This window comes from Somniosus microcephalus, chromosome 12 (assembly GCF_052327205.1).
Source record: "Somniosus microcephalus isolate GS21.2 chromosome 12, FLI_Smic_1.0, whole genome shotgun sequence".
NCBI classification, from domain to species: domain Eukaryota; kingdom Metazoa; phylum Chordata; class Chondrichthyes; order Squaliformes; family Somniosidae; genus Somniosus; species Somniosus microcephalus.
This window is the reverse complement of record NC_140998.1, coordinates 4,900,426-4,919,567: the sequence shown is the minus strand read 5'-3', so window position 1 is coordinate 4,919,567 and position 19,142 is coordinate 4,900,426. Positions and strand designations below refer to the sequence as shown.

At 55.8% G+C, this 19,142-nt stretch overlaps 1 protein-coding gene across 1 annotated transcript in view; it reads left to right on the top strand.

The window, feature by feature from the left end:
* The first annotated feature begins 3,039 nt into the window (after positions 1-3,039).
* LOC147108989 (G patch domain-containing protein 2-like) overlaps positions 3,040-19,142 on the top strand; it is a 70,103-nt gene continuing 54,000 nt past the window's right edge. Inside the window, exons 1-2 of the mRNA XM_086002534.1 lie at positions 3,040-3,546; positions 5,220-5,305. Of these exons, the coding sequence (XP_085858660.1) occupies positions 3,430-3,546; positions 5,220-5,305 (203 nt within the window). The 5' untranslated portion in view covers positions 3,040-3,429. The remainder of the gene's footprint in view (positions 3,547-5,219; positions 5,306-19,142) is intronic.

The following is a 19,142-nucleotide window of genomic DNA, read 5'->3' as shown; positions in this document are numbered from 1 at the left end:
CCCAGTCTCTCGCTCTCTTCCCCCCAGTCGCTCGCTCTCTTCCCCCCAGTCGCTCGCTCTCTTCCCCCCAGTCGCTCGCTCTCTTCCCCCCAGTCGCTCGCTCTCTTCCCCCCAGTCGCTCGCTCTCTTCCCCCCAGTCGCTCGCTCTCTTCCCCCCAGTCGCTCGCTCTCTTCCCCCCAGTCGCGCGCTCTCTTCCCCCCAGTCGCTCGCTCTCTTCCCCCCAGTCGCTCGCTCTCTTCCCCCCAGTCGCTCGCTCTCTTCCCCCCAGTCGCTCGCTCTCTTCCCCCCAGTCGCTCGCTCTCTTCCCCCCAGTCGCTCTATCTCTTCCCCCCAGTCGCTAGCTCTCTTCCCCCCGTCGCGCGCGCTCTTCCCCCCAGTCGCGCGCGCCCTCTTCCCCCCAGTAGCGCGCCCTCTTCCCCCCCCCGTCGCGCGCCCTCTTCCCCCCCCCGCCGCTCGCCCTCTCTTTCCCCCCCCCCCCCCGTCGCTCGCTCTCTCTCTCTCTCTCTCTCTCTTCCAACAACAACATGCCCTCAAAAAACCCTTGGCACCGCCGGGCTCTCCAGCTAGTTCTATATATAAACCCCCCAAACCCCTCGATTAGATTCCACCCTGTAACTCACTCCCGGGTAGCTGTTATTCTATATAAAAACCCCCCGAACCCCGCGATTAGATTCCAGCCTGTAACTCACTCCCGGGTATCTGTTATTCTATATATAAACCCCCTGAACCCCTCGATTAGATTCCAGCCTGTAACTCACTCCCGGGTATCTGTTCTATATATAAAACCCCCGAACCCCTGGATTAGATTCCAGTCTGTAACTCACTCCCGGGTATCTGTTATTCTATATATAAACCCCCTGAACCCCTCGATTAGATTCCAGCCTGTAACTCACTCCCGGGTATCTGTTATTCTATATATAAACCCCCCGAACCCCTCGATTAGATTCCAGTCTGTAACTCACTCCCGAGTATCTGTTATTCTCTATATAAACCCCCTGAACCCCTCGATTAGATTCCAGCCTGTAACTCACTCCCGAGTATCTGTTATTCTGTATATAAACCCCCGAACCCCTCGATTAGATTCCAGCCTGTAACTCACTCCCGAGTATCTGTTATTCTATATATAAACCCCCCGAACCCCTGGATTAGATTCCAGTCTGTAACTCACTCCCGGGTATCTGTTATTCTATATATAAACCCCCCGAACCCCTCGATTAGATTTCAGCCTGTAACTCACTCCCGGGTATCTGTTATTCTATATATAAACCCCCCGAACCCCTCGATTAGATTCCAGCCTGTAACTCACTCCCGGGTATCTGTTATTCTATATATAAACCCCCCCGAACCCCTCGATTAGATTCCAGTCTGTAACTCACTCCCGGGTATCTGTTATTCTATATATAAACCCCCCCGAACCCCTCGATTAGATTCCAGCCTGTAACTCACTCCCGGGTATCTGTTATTCTATATATAAACCCCCCCGAACCCCTCGATTAGATTCCAGCCTGTAACTCAGTCCCGGGTATCTGTTATTCTATATATAAACCCCCCGAACCCCTCGATTAGATTCCAGCCTGTAACTCACTCCCGAGTATCTGTTATTCTGTATATAAACCCCCGAACCCCTCGATTAGATTCCAGTCTGTAACTCACTCCCGGGTATCTGTTATTCTATATATAAACCCCCCGAACCCCTCGATTAGATTCCAGTCTGTAACTCAGTCCCGGGTATCTGTTATTCTATATATAAACCCCCCGAACCCGTCGATTAGATTCCAGCCTGTAACTCACTCCCGGGTATCTGTTATTCTATATATAAACCCCCCCGAACCCCTCGATTAGATTCCAGCCTGTAACTCAGTCCCGGGTATCTGTTATTCTATATATAAACCCCCCGAACCCGTCGATTAGATTCCAGCCTGTAACTCACTCCCGGGTATCTGTTATTCTATATATAAACCCCCTGAACCCCTCGATTAGATTCCAGTCTGTAACTCAGTCCCGGGTATCTGTTATTCTATATATAAACCCCCCGAACCCGTTGATTAGATTCCAGCCTGTAACTCACTCCCGGGTATCTGTTATTCTATATATAAACCCCCCGAACCCCTCGATTAGATTCCAGCCTGTAACTCAGTCCCGGGTATCTGTTATTCTATATATAAACCCCCCGAACACCTCGATTAGATTCCAGCCTGTAACTCACTCCCGAGTATCTGTTATTCTATATAAAAAAAACCCCGAACCCCGCGATTAGATTCCAGTCTGTAACTCACTCCCGGGTATCTGTTATTCTATATATAAACCCCCCCGAACCCCTCGATTAGATTCCAGCCTGTAACTCAGTCCCGGGTATCTGTTATTCTATATATAAACCCCCCCGAACCCCTCGATTAGATTCCAGCCTGTAACTCAGTCCCGGGTATCTGTTATTCTATATATAAACCCCCCGAACCCGTCGATTAGATTCCAGTCTGTAACTCACTCCCGGGTATCTGTTATTCTATATATAAACCCCCCCGAACCCCTCGATTAGATTCCAGCCTGTAACTCAGTCCCGGGTATCTGTTATTCTATATATAAACCCCCCGAACCCCTCGATTAGATTCCAGCCTGTAACTCACTCCCGAGTATCTGTTATTCTATATAAAAAACCCCCGAACCCCGCGATTAGATTCCAGCCTGTAACTCACTCCCGGGTATCTGTTATTCTATATATAAACCCCCCGAACCCCACGATTAGATTCCAGCCTGTAACTCACTCCCGGGTATCTGTTATTCTATATATAAACTCCCCGAACCCCTCGATTAGATTCCAGTCTGTAACTCACTCCCGGGTATCTGTTATTCTATATATAAACTCCCCGAACCCCTGGATTAGATTCCAGCCTGTAACTCACTCCCGGGTATCTGTTATCCTATATATAAACTCCCCGAACCCCTGGATTAGATTCCAGTCTGTAACTCACTCCCGGGTATCTGATATTCTATATATAAACCCCCCGAACCCCTCGATTAGATTCCAGCCTGTAACTCACTCCCGAGTATCTGTTATTCTATATATAAACCCCCCGAACCCCTCGATTAGATTCCAGCCTGTAACTCACTCCCGAGTATCTGTTATTCTATAAATAAACCCCCGAACCCCTGGATTAGATTCCAGCCTGTAACTCACTCCCGAGTATCTGTTATTCTATAAATAAACCCCCGAACCCCTGGATTAGATTCCAGCCTGTATCTCGGCGAGTATCTGATCTGATTGCTGTGCCCCTAGGTTCCTCACTCCCCTTGGTGAGGGTGGGAGGTTTTGCTAGTGTTCAGACTGCTCTCTCTGGCCGACTTTCCCTGTTTCATTCGGGGAGAGAGCCTGGTCCCAGGTGAGGTGGTGGAGGTTGCGAGCTGTGTCTGTCGCACTGAGTGCTGCAAGTATGGGGCTGTGTTTAGATGATTCTTTTCCTTGTTGCAGGTTACGGAGGAACTTTTGTGTGCGTGGTCAGTACCGAGAGTGGAGCGTGCTGACCCGACTGCAGCCCTTGCGTGTTGGGGTAAGTTCAACATTGTGTTCTCTCTCCAGATCGCCAGCCAGTCATTCCACCTTCTTACCCCGACACTGGACTTACTCCTTAATTAACGCAAGTTCTGCTTTGGATTCTTGGCTGTTGTAAGTTTGATGAGGAAACGTCCTTTAGAAAGAGCTCGCAGCAGAAGTAGTGTTGGATAGAGAGGTCATTATCTTCCCATCTGTGAGGTGTAGGAGCACAGGAACGGGGGAGGCCATTCAGCCCCTCGAGCCTGTTCTACAGGAACAGGAGGAGGCCATTCAGCCCCTTGAGCCTGTTCTACAGGAACAGGAGGAGGCCATTCAGCCCCTTGAGCCTGTTCTACAGGAACAGGAGGAGGCCATTCAGCCCCTTGAGCCTGTTCAACAGGAACAGGAGGAGGCCATTCAGCCCCTCGAGCCTGTTACACAGGAACAGGAGGCCATTCAGTCCCTCGAGTATATTGCACAGGACCAGGAGGCCATTCAGCCCCTCGAGTATATTGCACAGGACCAGGAGGCCATTCAGTCCCTCGAGTATATTGCACAGGGCCAGGAGGCCATTCAGTCCCTCGAGTATATTGCACAGGAACAGGAGGCCATTCAGTCCCTCGAGTATATTGCACAGGACCAGGAGGCCATTCAGTCCCTCGAGTATATTACACAGGAACAGGAGGAGGCCATTCAGTCCCTCGAGTATATTGCACAGGACCAGGAGGCCATTCAGTCCCTCGAGTATATTACACAGGAACAGGAGGAGGCCATTCAGCCTCTCGAGTATATTGCACAGGAACAGAAGGCCATTCAGTCCCTCGAGTATATTGCACAGGACCAGGAGGCCATTCAGCCCCTCGAGCCTGCTCTGCCATTCAAACAGATCACGGCCGATTGGTATCTTAACTCCATCTACCCACCTTGGTTCCGTAACCCTTAATCTCCTTCCCTAACAAAAATCTATCAGATTTCCAGAACCCGTTGTGTGAAGAAGTGCTTCCTGACATCACCCCTGAACGGCCTGGCTCTAATTTAAGTTTCTGCCCCCTTGTTCTGGACTCCCCCACCAGAGGAAATAGATTCTCTATCTACCCTATCAAATCCTTTAATCAGCTTCAACACCTCGATTAGCTCAACCCTTAATCTTCTACACTTGGGAATATTGTCAAGTTACAGAATATTCCAGTATGAGAGAGAGAGAGCGAACGATCTTGGTTCCCATTGTAACTGGAAGGACTGATATTAACACACTGCAGTACCTGGCCCTGTATAGAGAGACGGAGAGAGGAATCTTGGTGCAGTTGCTGGGTTGGATATTCCCTGACCCCAGCCTGGTGTGGAGGAGACCCTCATTCCCCAGTCAGTGACCAGGCACACTGTGCAGCTGCTGGGTGTCGTGCGGTTTTATGGCGGCTTGGTGAAACCCCAGGAGAAAGTGGTATTGGAGCGGGGAGGTGTATGGCGGGGGGCCGTATTGCCGCTGGGGATATTGGGGGCTGGGGCGGGGTGGGTGTTCGGGTGCAGTACCATGTTGGGTCACCCGTGCGACTCCAAGCCCCCAGAGGTATCAGTTGTTCCCTGTCCCGCCTTGGGGCGAAGGCCAGGGGCCTCGCTCCCTCGGAGAATGCAGGCTTCCCGCGGGCCTGTCATGTTGTAGCTGACGCTTTGCCATCATTTGCTTTGCAGTTTAACCCTTTGGTGCCCTTGTACCCCCTGGAGGTTCTGACTGACAGCTCGCACAGGAAGTGCTCCACCCTTCAGAACAAATCGCGGTGAGTCTTGCCCCACGAGTGCAGCAAATTCCCAGAGCACCGCACTTGTAATCAGACCGAGCCTCATCGCAGCTCAGGGCAAGGAGCAAAAGGCCAGGGTCCCGGCTACTGATCACTGCCAAGTGACTCCTGGGTTAAAGGACAGGGGAAATGAGTCAGGTCCCTGCGCCTGATCACTGTCCAGTGACCCTGGGTTAAAGAGAGGGGAAATCGGTCAGGGTACCTGCTCCTGATCACTGCCCGGTGACCCCTGGGTTAAAGAGAGGGGAAATCGGTCAGGGTTCCTGCTCCTGATCACTGCCCAGTGACCCCTGGGTTAAAGAGAGGGGAAATCAGTCAGGGTTCCTGCTCCTGATCACTGCCCAGTGACCCCTGGGTTAAAGAGAGGGGAAATCAGCCAGGGTTCCTGCTCCTGATCACTGTCCAGTGACCCTTGGGTTAGAGAGAGGGGAAATCAGCCAGGGTTCCTGCTCCTGATCACTGCCCAGTGACCCCTGGGTTAAAGAGAGGGGAAATCAGTCAGGGTTCCTGCTCCTGATCACTGTCCAGTGACCCCTGGGTTAGAGAGAGGGGAAATCAGCCAGGGTTTCCTGCTCCTGATCACTGCCCAGTGACCCCTGGGTTAGAGAGAGGGGAAATCAGCCAGGGTTCCTGCTCCTGATCACTGCCCAGTGACCCCTGGGTTAGAGAGAGGGGAAATCTGCCAGGGTTCGTGCTCCTGATCACTGCCCAGTGACCCCTGGGTGAGAGAGAGGGGAAATCAGCCAGGGTTCCTGCTCCTGATCACTGTCCAGTGACCCTTGGGTTAGAGAGAGGGGAAATCAGCCAGGGTTCCTGCTCCTGATCACTGTCCAGTGACCCCTGGGTTAGAGAGAGAGGGGAAATCAGCCAGGGTTCCTGCTCCTCATCACTGTCCAGTGACCCCTGGGTTAGAGAGAGGGGAAATCAGCCAGGGTTCCTGCTCCTGATCACTGTCCAGTGACCCCGGGTTAGAGAGGGGAAATCAGCCAGGGTTCCTGCTCCTGATCGCTGTCCAGTGACCCCTGGGTTAGAGAGAGGGGAAATCAGCCAGGGTTCCTGCTCCTGATCACTGTCCAGTGACCCCTGGGTTAGAGAGAGAGGAAATCAGCCAGGGTTCCCGCTCCTGATCACTGTCCAGTGACCCCTGGGTTAGAGAGAGGGGAAATCAGCCAGGGTTCCTGCTCCTGATCACTGCCCAGTGACCCCTGGGTTAGAGAGAGGGGAAATCAGCCAGGGTTCCTGCTCCTGATCACTGTCCAGTGACGCCTGGGTTAGAGAGTGGGAAATCAGCCAGGGTTCCTGCTCCTGCTCACTGTCCAATGACCCCTGGGTTAGAGAGAGGGGAAATCAGCCAGGGTTCATGCTCCTGATCACTGTCCAGTGACCCCTGGGTTAGAGAGAGGGGAAATCAGCCAGGGTTCCTGCTCCTGATCGCTGTCCAGTGACCCCTGGGTTCGAGAGAGGGGAAATCAGCCAGGGTTCCTGCTTCTGATAGCTGTCCAGTGACCCCTGGGTTAGAGAGAGGGGAAATCAGCCAGGGTTCCTGCTTCTGATCGCTGTCCAGTGACCCCTGGGTTAGAGAGAGGGGAAATCAACCAGGGTTCCTGCTCCTGATCGCTGTCCAGTGACCCCTGGGTTAGAGAGAGGGGAAATCAGCCAGGGTTCCTGCTCCTGATCACTGTCCAGTGACCCCTGGGTTAGAGAGAGAGGGGAAATCAGCCAGCGTTCCTGCTCCTGATCACTGTCCAGTGACCCCTGGGTTAGAGAGAGGGGAAATCAGCCAGGGTTCCTGCTCCTGGTCACTGTCCAGTGACCCCTGGGTTAGAGAGAGGGGAAATCAGCCAGGGTTCCTGCTCCTGATCACTGTCCAGTGACCCCTGGGTTAGAGAGAAGGGAAATCAGCCAGGGTTCATGCTCCTGATCACTGTCCAGTGACCCCTGGGTTAGAGAGAAGGGAAATCAGTCAGGGTTCCTGCTCCTGATCACTGCCCAGTGACGCCTGGGTTAGAGAGAGGGGAAATCAGCCAGGGTTCGTGCTCATGATCACTGTCCAGTGAGCCCTGGGTTAGAGAGAAGGGAAATCAGCCAGGGTTCCTGCTCCTGATCACTGTCCAGTGAGCCCTGGGTTAGAGAGGGGAAATCAGCCAGGGTTCCTGCTCCTGATCACTGTCCAGTGACCCCGGGTTAGAGAGGGGAAATCAGCCAGGGTTCCTGCTCCTGATCACTGTCCAGTGACCCCTGGGTTAGAGAGAGGGGAAATCAGCCAGGGTTCCTGCTCCTGATCGCTGTCCAGTGACCCCTGGGTTAGAGAGAGGGGAAATCAGCCAGGGTTCCTGCTCCTGATCACTGTCCAGTGACCCCTGGGTTAGAGAGAGGGGAAATCAACCAGAGTTCCTGCTCCTGATCACTGTCCAGTGACCCCTGGGTTAGAGAGAGGGGAAATCAGCCAGGGTTCCTGCTCCTGATCACTGTCCAGTGACCCCTGGGTTGGAGAGAGAGGGGAAATCAGCCAGGGTTCCTGCAACCGGTTTCACTGTCCAGTGACCCCTGGGTTAGAGAGAGGGGAAATCAGCCAGGGTTCCTGCTCCTGATCACTGTCCAGTGACCCCTGGGTTAGAGAGAGGGGAAATCAGCCAGGGTTCCTGCTCCTGATCACTGTCCAGTGACCCCTGGGTTAGAGAGAGGGGAAATCAGCCAGGGTTCCTGCTCCTGATCACTGTCCCGTGACCCCTGGGTTAGAGAGAAGGGAAATCAGCCAGGGTTCGTGCTCCTGATCACTGCCCAGTGACCCCTGGGTTAGAGAGAGGGGAAATCAGCCAGGGTTCCTGCTCCTGATCACTGCCCAGTGACCCCTGGGTTAGAGAGAGGGGAAATCAGCCAGGGTTCCTGCTCCTGATCACTGTCCAGTGACCCCTGGGTTAGAGAGAGGGGAAATCAACCAGGGTTCCTGCTCCTGATCACTGTCCAGTGACCCCTGGGTTAGAGAGAGGGGAAATCAGCCAGGGTTCCTGCTCCTGATCACTGTCCAGTGACCCCTGGGTTAGAGAGAGAGGGGAAATCAGCCAGGGTTCCTGCTCCTGATCACTGTCCCGTGACCCCTGGGTTAGAGAGAAGGGAAATCAGCCAGAGTTCGTGCTCCTGATCACTGCCCAGTGGCCCCTGGGTTAGAGAGAGGGGGAATCAGCCAGGGTTACTGCTCCTGATCACTGCCCAGTGACTCCTGGGTTAGAGAGAGGGGAAATCAGCCAGGGTTCCTGCTCCTGATCACTGCCCAGTGACCCCTGGGTTAGAGAGAGGGGAAATCAGCCAGGGTTCCTGCTCCTGATCACTGCCCAGTGACCCCTGGGTTAGAGAGAGGGGAAATCAGCCAGGGTTCCTGCTCCTGATCACTGCCCAGTGACCCCTGGGTTAGAGAGAGGGGAAATCAGCCAGGGTTCGTGCTCCTGATCACTGTCCAGTGACCCCGGATTAGAGAGAGGGGAAATCAGCCAGGGTTCCTGCTCCTGATCACTGCCCAGTGACCCCTGGGTTAGAGAGAGGGGAAATCAGCCAGGGTTCCTGCTCCTGATCACTGCCCAGTGACCCCTGGGTTAGAGAGAGAGGAAATCAGCCAGGTTCCCTGCTCCTGATCACTGCCCAGTGACCCCTGGGTTAGAGAGAGAGGAAATCAGCCAGGTTTCCTGCTCCTGATCACTGCCCAGTGACCCCTGGGTTAGAGAGAAGGGAAATCAGTCAGGGTTCCTGCTACTGATCACTGCCCAGTGACCCCTGGGTTAGAGAGAAGGGAAATCAGCCAGGGTTCCTGCTCCTGATCACTGCCCAGTGACCCCTGGGTTAGAGAGAGGGGAAATCAGCCAGGGTTCGTGCTCCTGATCACTGCCCAGTGACCCCTGGGTTAGAGAGAAGGGAAATCAGCCAGGGTTCCTGCTCCTGATCACTGTCCAGTGACCCCTGGGTTAGAGAGAGGGGAAATCAGCCAGGGTTCCTGCTCCTGATCACTGTCCAGTGACCCCGGGTTAGAGAGAGAGGGGAGATCAGCCAGGGCTCCTGCTCCTGATCACTGCCCAGTGACCCCAGGTTAGAGAGAGGGGAAATCAGCCAGGGTTCCTGCTCCTGATCACTGTCCAGTGACCCCTGGGTTAGAGAGAGGGGAAATCAGCCAGGGTTCCTGCTCCTGATCACTGTCCAGTGACCCCTGGGTTAGAGAGAGAGGGGAAATCAGCCAGCGTTACTGCTCCTGATCACTGTCCAGTGACCCCTGGGTTAGAGAGAGAGGGGAAATCAGCCAGGGTTCCTGCTCCTGATCACTGTCCAGTGAGCCCTGGGTGAGAGAGAAGGGAAATCAGCCAGGGTTCCTGCTCCTGATCACTGTCCAGTGAGTCCTGGGTTAGAGAGGGGAAATCAGCCAGGGTTCCTGCTCCTGATCACTGTCCAGTGACCCCGGGTTAGAGAGGGGAAACCAGCCAGGGTTCCTGCTCCTGATCGCTGTCCAGTGACCCCTGGGTTAGAGAGAGGGGAAATCAGCCAGGGTTCCTGCTCCTGATCACTGTCCAGTGACCCCTGGGTTAGAGAGAGAGGAAATCAGCCAGGGTTCCCGCTCCTGATCACTGTCCAGTGACCCCTGGGTTAGAGAGAGGGGAAATCAGCCAGGGTTCCTGCTCCTGATCACTGCCCAGTGACCCCTGGGTTAGAGAGAGGGGAAATCAGCCAGCGTTCCTGCTCCTGATCACTGTCCAGTGACGCCTGGGTTAGAGAGTGGGGAAATCAGCCAGGGTTCCTGCTCCTGCTCACTGTCCAATGACCCCTGGGTTAGAGAGAGGGGAAATCAGCCAGGGTTCATGCTCCTGATCACTGTCCAGTGACCCCTGGGTTAGAGAGAGGGGAAATCAGCCAGGGTTCCTGCTCCTGATCGCTGTCCAGTGACCCCTGGGTTCGAGAGAGGGGAAATCAGCCAGGGTTCCTGCTCCTGGTTACTGTCCAGTGACCCCTGGGTTAGAGAGAGGGGAAATCAGCCAGGGTTCCTGCTTCTGATCACTGTCCCGTGACCCCTGGGTTAGAGAGAAGGGAAATCAGCCAGGGTTCGTGCTCCTGATCACTGCCCAGTGACCCCTGGGTTAGAGAGAGGGGAAATCAGCCAGGGTTCCTGCTCCTGATCACTGCCCAGTGACCCCTGGGTTAGAGAGAGGGGAAATCAGCCAGGGTTCCTGCTCCTGATCACTGTCCAGTGACCCCTGGGTTAGAGAGAGGGGAAATCAACCAGGGTTCCTGCTCCTGATCACTGTCCAGTGACCCCTGGGTTAGAGAGAGGGGAAATCAGCCAGGGTTCCTGCTCCTGATCACTGTCCAGTGACCCCTGGGTTAGAGAGAGAGGGGAAATCAGCCAGGGTTCCTGCTCCTGATCACTGTCCCGTGACCCCTGGGTTAGAGAGAAGGGAAATCAGCCAGAGTTCGTGCTCCTGATCACTGCCCAGTGGCCCCTGGGTTAGAGAGAGGGGGAATCAGCCAGGGTTACTGCTCCTGATCACTGCCCAGTGACTCCTGGGTTAGAGAGAGGGGAAATCAGCCAGGGTTCCTGCTCCTGATCACTGCCCAGTGACCCCTGGGTTAGAGAGAGGGGAAATCAGCCAGGGTTCCTGCTCCTGATCACTGCCCAGTGACCCCTGGGTTAGAGAGAGGGGAAATCAGCCAGGGTTCCTGCTCCTGATCACTGCCCAGTGACCCCTGGGTTAGAGAGAGGGGAAATCAGTCAGGGTTCCTGCTCCTGATCACTGCCCAGTGACGCCTGGGTTAGAGAGAGGGGAAATCAGCCAGGGTTCGTGCTCATGATCACTGTCCAGTGACCCCTGGGTTAGAGAGAAGGGAAATCAGTCAGGGTTCCTGCTCCTGATCACTGCCCAGTGACGCCTGGGTTAGAGAGAGGGGAAATCAGCCAGGGTTCGTGCTCATGATCACTGTCCAGTGAGCCCTGGGTTAGAGAGAAGGGAAATCAGCCAGGGTTCCTGCTCCTGATCACTGTCCAGTGAGCCCTGGGTTAGAGAGGGGAAATCAGCCAGGGTTCCTGCTCCTGATCACTGTCCAGTGACCCCGGGTTAGAGAGGGGAAATCAGCCAGGGTTCCTGCTCCTGATCACTGTCCAGTGACCCCTGGGTTAGAGAGAGGGGAAATCAGCCAGGGTTCCTGCTCCTGATCGCTGTCCAGTGACCCCTGGGTTAGAGAGAGGGGAAATCAGCCAGGGTTCCTGCTCCTGATCACTGTCCAGTGACCCCTGGGTTAGAGAGAGGGGAAATCAACCAGAGTTCCTGCTCCTGATCACTGTCCAGTGACCCCTGGGTTAGAGAGAGGGGAAATCAGCCAGGGTTCCTGCTCCTGATCACTGTCCAGTGACCCCTGGGTTGGAGAGAGAGGGGAAATCAGCCAGGGTTCCTGCAACCGGTTTCACTGTCCAGTGACCCCTGGGTTAGAGAGAGGGGAAATCAGCCAGGGTTCCTGCTCCTGATCACTGTCCAGTGACCCCTGGGTTAGAGAGAGGGGAAATCAGCCAGGGTTCCTGCTCCTGATCACTGTCCAGTGACCCCTGGGTTAGAGAGAGGGGAAATCAGCCAGGGTTCCTGCTCCTGATCACTGTCCCGTGACCCCTGGGTTAGAGAGAAGGGAAATCAGCCAGGGTTCGTGCTCCTGATCACTGCCCAGTGACCCCTGGGTTAGAGAGAGGGGAAATCAGCCAGGGTTCCTGCTCCTGATCACTGCCCAGTGACCCCTGGGTTAGAGAGAGGGGAAATCAGCCAGGGTTCCTGCTCCTGATCACTGTCCAGTGACCCCTGGGTTAGAGAGAGGGGAAATCAACCAGGGTTCCTGCTCCTGATCACTGTCCAGTGACCCCTGGGTTAGAGAGAGGGGAAATCAGCCAGGGTTCCTGCTCCTGATCACTGTCCAGTGACCCCTGGGTTAGAGAGAGAGGGGAAATCAGCCAGGGTTCCTGCTCCTGATCACTGTCCCGTGACCCCTGGGTTAGAGAGAAGGGAAATCAGCCAGAGTTCGTGCTCCTGATCACTGCCCAGTGGCCCCTGGGTTAGAGAGAGGGGGAATCAGCCAGGGTTACTGCTCCTGATCACTGCCCAGTGACTCCTGGGTTAGAGAGAGGGGAAATCAGCCAGGGTTCCTGCTCCTGATCACTGCCCAGTGACCCCTGGGTTAGAGAGAGGGGAAATCAGCCAGGGTTCCTGCTCCTGATCACTGCCCAGTGACCCCTGGGTTAGAGAGAGGGGAAATCAGCCAGGGTTCCTGCTCCTGATCACTGCCCAGTGACCCCTGGGTTAGAGAGAGGGGAAATCAGCCAGGGTTCGTGCTCCTGATCACTGTCCAGTGACCCCGGATTAGAGAGAGGGGAAATCAGCCAGGGTTCCTGCTCCTGATCACTGCCCAGTGACCCCTGGGTTAGAGAGAGGGGAAATCAGCCAGGGTTCCTGCTCCTGATCACTGCCCAGTGACCCCTGGGTTAGAGAGAGAGGAAATCAGCCAGGTTCCCTGCTCCTGATCACTGCCCAGTGACCCCTGGGTTAGAGAGAGAGGAAATCAGCCAGGTTTCCTGCTCCTGATCACTGCCCAGTGACCCCTGGGTTAGAGAGAAGGGAAATCAGTCAGGGTTCCTGCTACTGATCACTGCCCAGTGACCCCTGGGTTAGAGAGAAGGGAAATCAGTCAGGGTTCCTGCTCCTGATCACTGCCCAGTGACCCCTGGGTTAGAGAGAGGGGCAATCAGCCAGGGTTCCTGCTCCTGATCACTGCCCAGTGACCCCTGGGTTAGAGAGAGGGGAAATCAGCCAGGGTTCGTGCTCCTGATCACTGCCCAGTGACCCCTGGGTTAGAGAGAAGGGAAATCAGCCAGGGTTCCTGCTCCTGATCACTGTCCAGTGACCCCTGGGTTAGAGAGAGGGGAAATCAGCCAGGGTTCCTGCTCCTGATCACTGTCCAGTGACCCCGGGTTAGAGAGAGAGGGGAGATCAGCCAGGGCTCCTGCTCCTGATCACTGCCCAGTGACCCCAGGTTAGAGAGAGGGGAAATCAGCCAGGGTTCCTGCTCCTGATCACTGTCCAGTGACCCCTGGGTTAGAGAGAGGGGAAATCAGCCAGGGTTCCTGCTCCTGATCACTGTCCAGTGACCCCTGGGTTAGAGAGAGAGGGGAAATCAGCCAGCGTTACTGCTCCTGATCACTGTCCAGTGACCCCTGGGTTAGAGAGAGAGGGGAAATCAGCCAGGGTTCCTGCTCCTGATCACTGTCCAGTGAGCCCTGGGTGAGAGAGAAGGGAAATCAGCCAGGGTTCCTGCTCCTGATCACTGTCCAGTGAGTCCTGGGTTAGAGAGGGGAAATCAGCCAGGGTTCCTGCTCCTGATCACTGTCCAGTGACCCCGGGTAAGAGAGGGGAAACCAGCCAGGGTTCCTGCTCCTGATCGCTGTCCAGTGACCCCTGGGTTAGAGAGAGGGGAAATCAGCCAGGGTTCCTGCTCCTGATCACTGTCCAGTGACCCCTGGGTTAGAGAGAGAGGAAATCAGCCAGGGTTCCCGCTCCTGATCACTGTCCAGTGACCCCTGGGTTAGAGAGAGGGGAAATCAGCCAGGGTTCCTGCTCCTGATCACTGCCCAGTGACCCCTGGGTTAGAGAGAGGGGAAATCAGCCAGCGTTCCTGCTCCTGATCACTGTCCAGTGACGCCTGGGTTAGAGAGTGGGGAAATCAGCCAGGGTTCCTGCTCCTGCTCACTGTCCAATGACCCCTGGGTTAGAGAGAGGGGAAATCAGCCAGGGTTCCTGCTCCTGATCACTGTCCAGTGACCCCTGGGTTAGAGAGAGGGGAAATCAACCAGGGTTCCTGCTCCTGATCACTGTCCAGTGACCCCTGGGTTAGAGAGAGGGGAAATCAGCCAGGGTTCCTGCTCCTGATCACTGTCCAGTGACCCCTGGGTTAGAGAGAGAGGGGAAATCAGCCAGGGTTCCTGCTCCTGATCACTGTCCCGTGACCCCTGGGTTAGAGAGAAGGGAAATCAGCCAGAGTTCGTGCTCCTGATCACTGCCCAGTGGCCCCTGGGTTAGAGAGAGGGGGAATCAGCCAGGGTTACTGCTCCTGATCACTGCCCAGTGACTCCTGGGTTAGAGAGAGGGGAAATCAGCCAGGGTTCCTGCTCCTGATCACTGCCCAGTGACCCCTGGGTTAGAGAGAGGGGAAATCAGCCAGGGTTCCTGCTCCTGATCACTGCCCAGTGACCCCTGGGTTAGAGAGAGGGGAAATCAGCCAGGGTTCCTGCTCCTGATCACTGCCCAGTGACCCCTGGGTTAGAGAGAGGGGAAATCAGCCAGGGTTCGTGCTCCTGATCACTGTCCAGTGACCCCGGATTAGAGAGAGGGGAAATCAGCCAGGGTTCCTGCTCCTGATCACTGCCCAGTGACCCCTGGGTTAGAGAGAGGGGAAATCAGCCAGGGTTCCTGCTCCTGATCACTGCCCAGTGACCCCTGGGTTAGAGAGAGAGGAAATCAGCCAGGTTCCCTGCTCCTGATCACTGCCCAGTGACCCCTGGGTTAGAGAGAGAGGAAATCAGCCAGGTTTCCTGCTCCTGATCACTGCCCAGTGACCCCTGGGTTAGAGAGAAGGGAAATCAGTCAGGGTTCCTGCTACTGATCACTGCCCAGTGACCCCTGGGTTAGAGAGAAGGGAAATCAGTCAGGGTTCCTGCTCCTGATCACTGCCCAGTGACCCCTGGGTTAGAGAGAGGGGCAATCAGCCAGGGTTCCTGCTCCTGATCACTGCCCAGTGACCCCTGGGTTAGAGAGAGGGGAAATCAGCCAGGGTTCGTGCTCCTGATCACTGCCCAGTGACCCCTGGGTTAGAGAGAAGGGAAATCAGCCAGGGTTCCTGCTCCTGATCACTGTCCAGTGACCCCTGGGTTAGAGAGAGGGGAAATCAGCCAGGGTTCCTGCTCCTGATCACTGTCCAGTGACCCCGGGTTAGAGAGAGAGGGGAGATCAGCCAGGGCTCCTGCTCCTGATCACTGCCCAGTGACCCCAGGTTAGAGAGAGGGGAAATCAGCCAGGGTTCCTGCTCCTGATCACTGTCCAGTGATCCCTGGGTTAGAGAGAGGGGAAATCAGCCAGGGTTCCTGCTCCTGATCACTGTCCAGTGACCCCTGGGTTAGAGAGAGAGGGGAAATCAGCCAGCGTTACTGCTCCTGATCACTGTCCAGTGACCCCTGGGTTAGAGAGAGAGGGGAAATCAGCCAGGGTTCCTGCTCCTGATCACTGTCCAGTGAGCCCTGGGTGAGAGAGAAGGGAAATCAGCCAGGGTTCCTGCTCCTGATCACTGTCCAGTGAGTCCTGGGTTAGAGAGGGGAAATCAGCCAGGGTTCCTGCTCCTGATCACTGTCCAGTGACCCCGGGTTAGAGAGGGGAAACCAGCCAGGGTTCCTGCTCCTGATCGCTGTCCAGTGACCCCTGGGTTAGAGAGAGGGGAAATCAGCCAGGGTTCCTGCTCCTGATCACTGTCCAGTGACCCCTGGGTTAGAGAGAGAGGAAATCAGCCAGGGTTCCCGCTCCTGATCACTGTCCAGTGACCCCTGGGTTAGAGAGAGGGGAAATCAGCCAGGGTTCCTGCTCCTGATCACTGCCCAGTGACCCCTGGGTTAGAGAGAGGGGAAATCAGCCAGCGTTCCTGCTCCTGATCACTGTCCAGTGACGCCTGGGTTAGAGAGTGGGGAAATCAGCCAGGGTTCCTGCTCCTGCTCACTGTCCAATGACCCCTGGGTTAGAGAGAGGGGAAATCAGCCAGGGTTCATGCTCCTGATCACTGTCCAGTGACCCCTGGGTTAGAGAGAGGGGAAATCAGCCAGGGTTCCTGCTCCTGATCGCTGTCCAGTGACCCCTGGGTTCGAGAGAGGGGAAATCAGCCAGGGTTCCTGCTCCTGGTTACTGTCCAGTGACCCCTGGGTTAGAGAGAGGGGAAATCAGCCAGGGTTCCTGCTTCTGATCACTGTCCCGTGACCCCTGGGTTAGAGAGAAGGGAAATCAGCCAGGGTTCGTGCTCCTGATCACTGCCCAGTGACCCCTGGGTTAGAGAGAGGGGAAATCAGCCAGGGTTCCTGCTCCTGATCACTGCCCAGTGACCCCTGGGTTAGAGAGAGGGGAAATCAGCCAGGGTTCCTGCTCCTGATCACTGTCCAGTGACCCCTGGGTTAGAGAGAGGGGAAATCAACCAGGGTTCCTGCTCCTGATCACTGTCCAGTGACCCCTGGGTTAGAGAGAGGGGAAATCAGCCAGGGTTCCTGCTCCTGATCACTGTCCAGTGACCCCTGGGTTAGAGAGAGAGGGGAAATCAGCCAGGGTTCCTGCTCCTGATCACTGTCCCGTGACCCCTGGGTTAGAGAGAAGGGAAATCAGCCAGAGTTCGTGCTCCTGATCACTGCCCAGTGGCCCCTGGGTTAGAGAGAGGGGGAATCAGCCAGGGTTACTGCTCCTGATCACTGCCCAGTGACTCCTGGGTTAGAGAGAGGGGAAATCAGCCAGGGTTCCTGCTCCTGATCACTGCCCAGTGACCCCTGGGTTAGAGAGAGGGGAAATCAGCCAGGGTTCCTGCTCCTGATCACTGCCCAGTGACCCCTGGGTTAGAGAGAGGGGAAATCAGCCAGGGTTCCTGCTCCTGATCACTGCCCAGTGACCCCTGGGTTAGAGAGAGGGGAAATCAGTCAGGGTTCCTGCTCCTGATCACTGCCCAGTGACGCCTGGGTTAGAGAGAGGGGAAATCAGCCAGGGTTCGTGCTCATGATCACTGTCCAGTGACCCCTGGGTTAGAGAGAAGGGAAATCAGTCAGGGTTCCTGCTCCTGATCACTGCCCAGTGACGCCTGGGTTAGAGAGAGGGGAAATCAGCCAGGGTTCGTGCTCATGATCACTGTCCAGTGAGCCCTGGGTTAGAGAGAAGGGAAATCAGCCAGGGTTCCTGCTCCTGATCACTGTCCAGTGAGCCCTGGGTTAGAGAGGGGAAATCAGCCAGGGTTCCTGCTCCTGATCACTGTCCAGTGACCCCGGGTTAGAGAGGGAGGGGAAATCAGCCAGGGTTCCTGCTCCTGATCGCTGTCCAGTGACCCCTGGGTTAGAGAGAGGGGAAATCAGCCAGGGTTCCTGCTCCTGATCACTGTCCAGTGACCCCTGGGTTAGAGAGAGAGGATATCAGCCAGGGTTCCCGCTCCTGATCACTGTCCAGTGACCCCTGGGTTAGAGAGAGGGGAAATCAGCCAGGGTTCCTGCTCCTGATCACTGCCCAGTGACCCCTGGGTTAGAGAGAGGGGAAATCAGCCAGGGTTCCTGCTCCTGATCACTGTCCAGTGACGCCTGGGTTAGAGAGTGGGGAAATCAGCCAGGGTTCCTGCTCCTGCTCACTGTCCAATGACCCCTGGGTTAGAGAGAGGGGAAATCAGCCAGGGTTCATGCTCCTGATCACTGTCCAGTGACCCCTGGGTTAGAGAGAGGGGAAATCAGCCAGGGTTCCTGCTCCTGATCGCTGTCCAGTGACCCCTGGGTTCGAGAGAGGGGAAATCAGCCAGGGTTCCTGCTTCTGATCGCTGTCCAGTGACCCCTGGGTTAGAGAGAGGGGAAATCAGCCAGGGTTCCTGCTTCTGATCGCTGTCCAGTGACCCCTGGGTTCGAGAGAGGGGAAATCAACCAGGGTTCCTGCTCCTGATCGCTGTCCAGTGACCCCTGGGTTAGAGAGAGGGGAAATCAGCCAGGGTTCCTGCTCCTGATCACTGTCCAGTGACCCCTGGGTTAGAGAGAGAGGGGAAATCAGCCAGCGTTCCTGCTCCTGATCACTGTCCAGTGACCCCTGGGTTAGAGAGAGGGGAAATCAGCCAGGGTTCCTGCTCCTGGTCACTGTCCAGTGACCCCTGGGTTAGAGAGAGGGGAAATCAGCCAGGGTTCCTGCTCCTGATCACTGTCCAGTGACCCCTGGGTTAGAGAGAAGGGAAATCAGCCAGGGTTCATGCTCCTGATCACTGTCCAGTGACCCCTGGGTTAGAGAGAAGGGAAATCAGTCAGGGTTCCTGCTCCTGATCACTGCCCAGTGACGCCTGGGTTAGAGAGAGGGGAAATCAGCCAGGGTTCGTGCTCATGATCACTGTCCAGTGAGCCCTGGGTTAGAGAGAAGGGAAATCAGCCAGGGTTCCTGCTCCTGATCACTGTCCAGTGAGCCCTGGGTTAGAGAGGGGAAATCAGCCAGGGTTCCTGCTCCTGATCACTGTCCAGTGACCCCGGGTTAGAGAGGGGAAATCAGCCAGGGTTCCTGCTCCTGATCACTGTCCAGTGACCCCTGGGTTAGAGAGAGGGGAAATCAGCCAGGGTTCCTGCTCCTGATCGCTGTCCAGTGACCCCTGGGTTAGAGAGAGAGGAAATCAGCCAGGGTTCCCGCTCCTGATCACTGTCCAGTGACCCCTGGGTTAGAGAGAGGGGAAATCAGCCAGGGTTCCTGCTCTTGATCACTGCCCAGTGACCCCTGGGTTAGAGAGAGGGGAAATCAGCCAGGGTTCCTGCTCCTGATCACTGTCCAGTGAGCCCTGGGTTAGAGAGGGGAAATCAGCCAGGGTTCCTGCTCCTGATCACTGTCCAGTGACCCCTGGGTTAGAGAGAGGGGAAATCAGCCAGGGTTCCTGCTTCTGATCGCTGTCCAGTGACCCCTGGGTTAGAGAGAGGGGAAATCAACCAGGGTTCCTGCTCCTGATCACTGTCCAGTGACCCCTGGGTTAGAGAGTGGGGAAATCAGCCAGGGTTCCTGCTCCTGCTCAC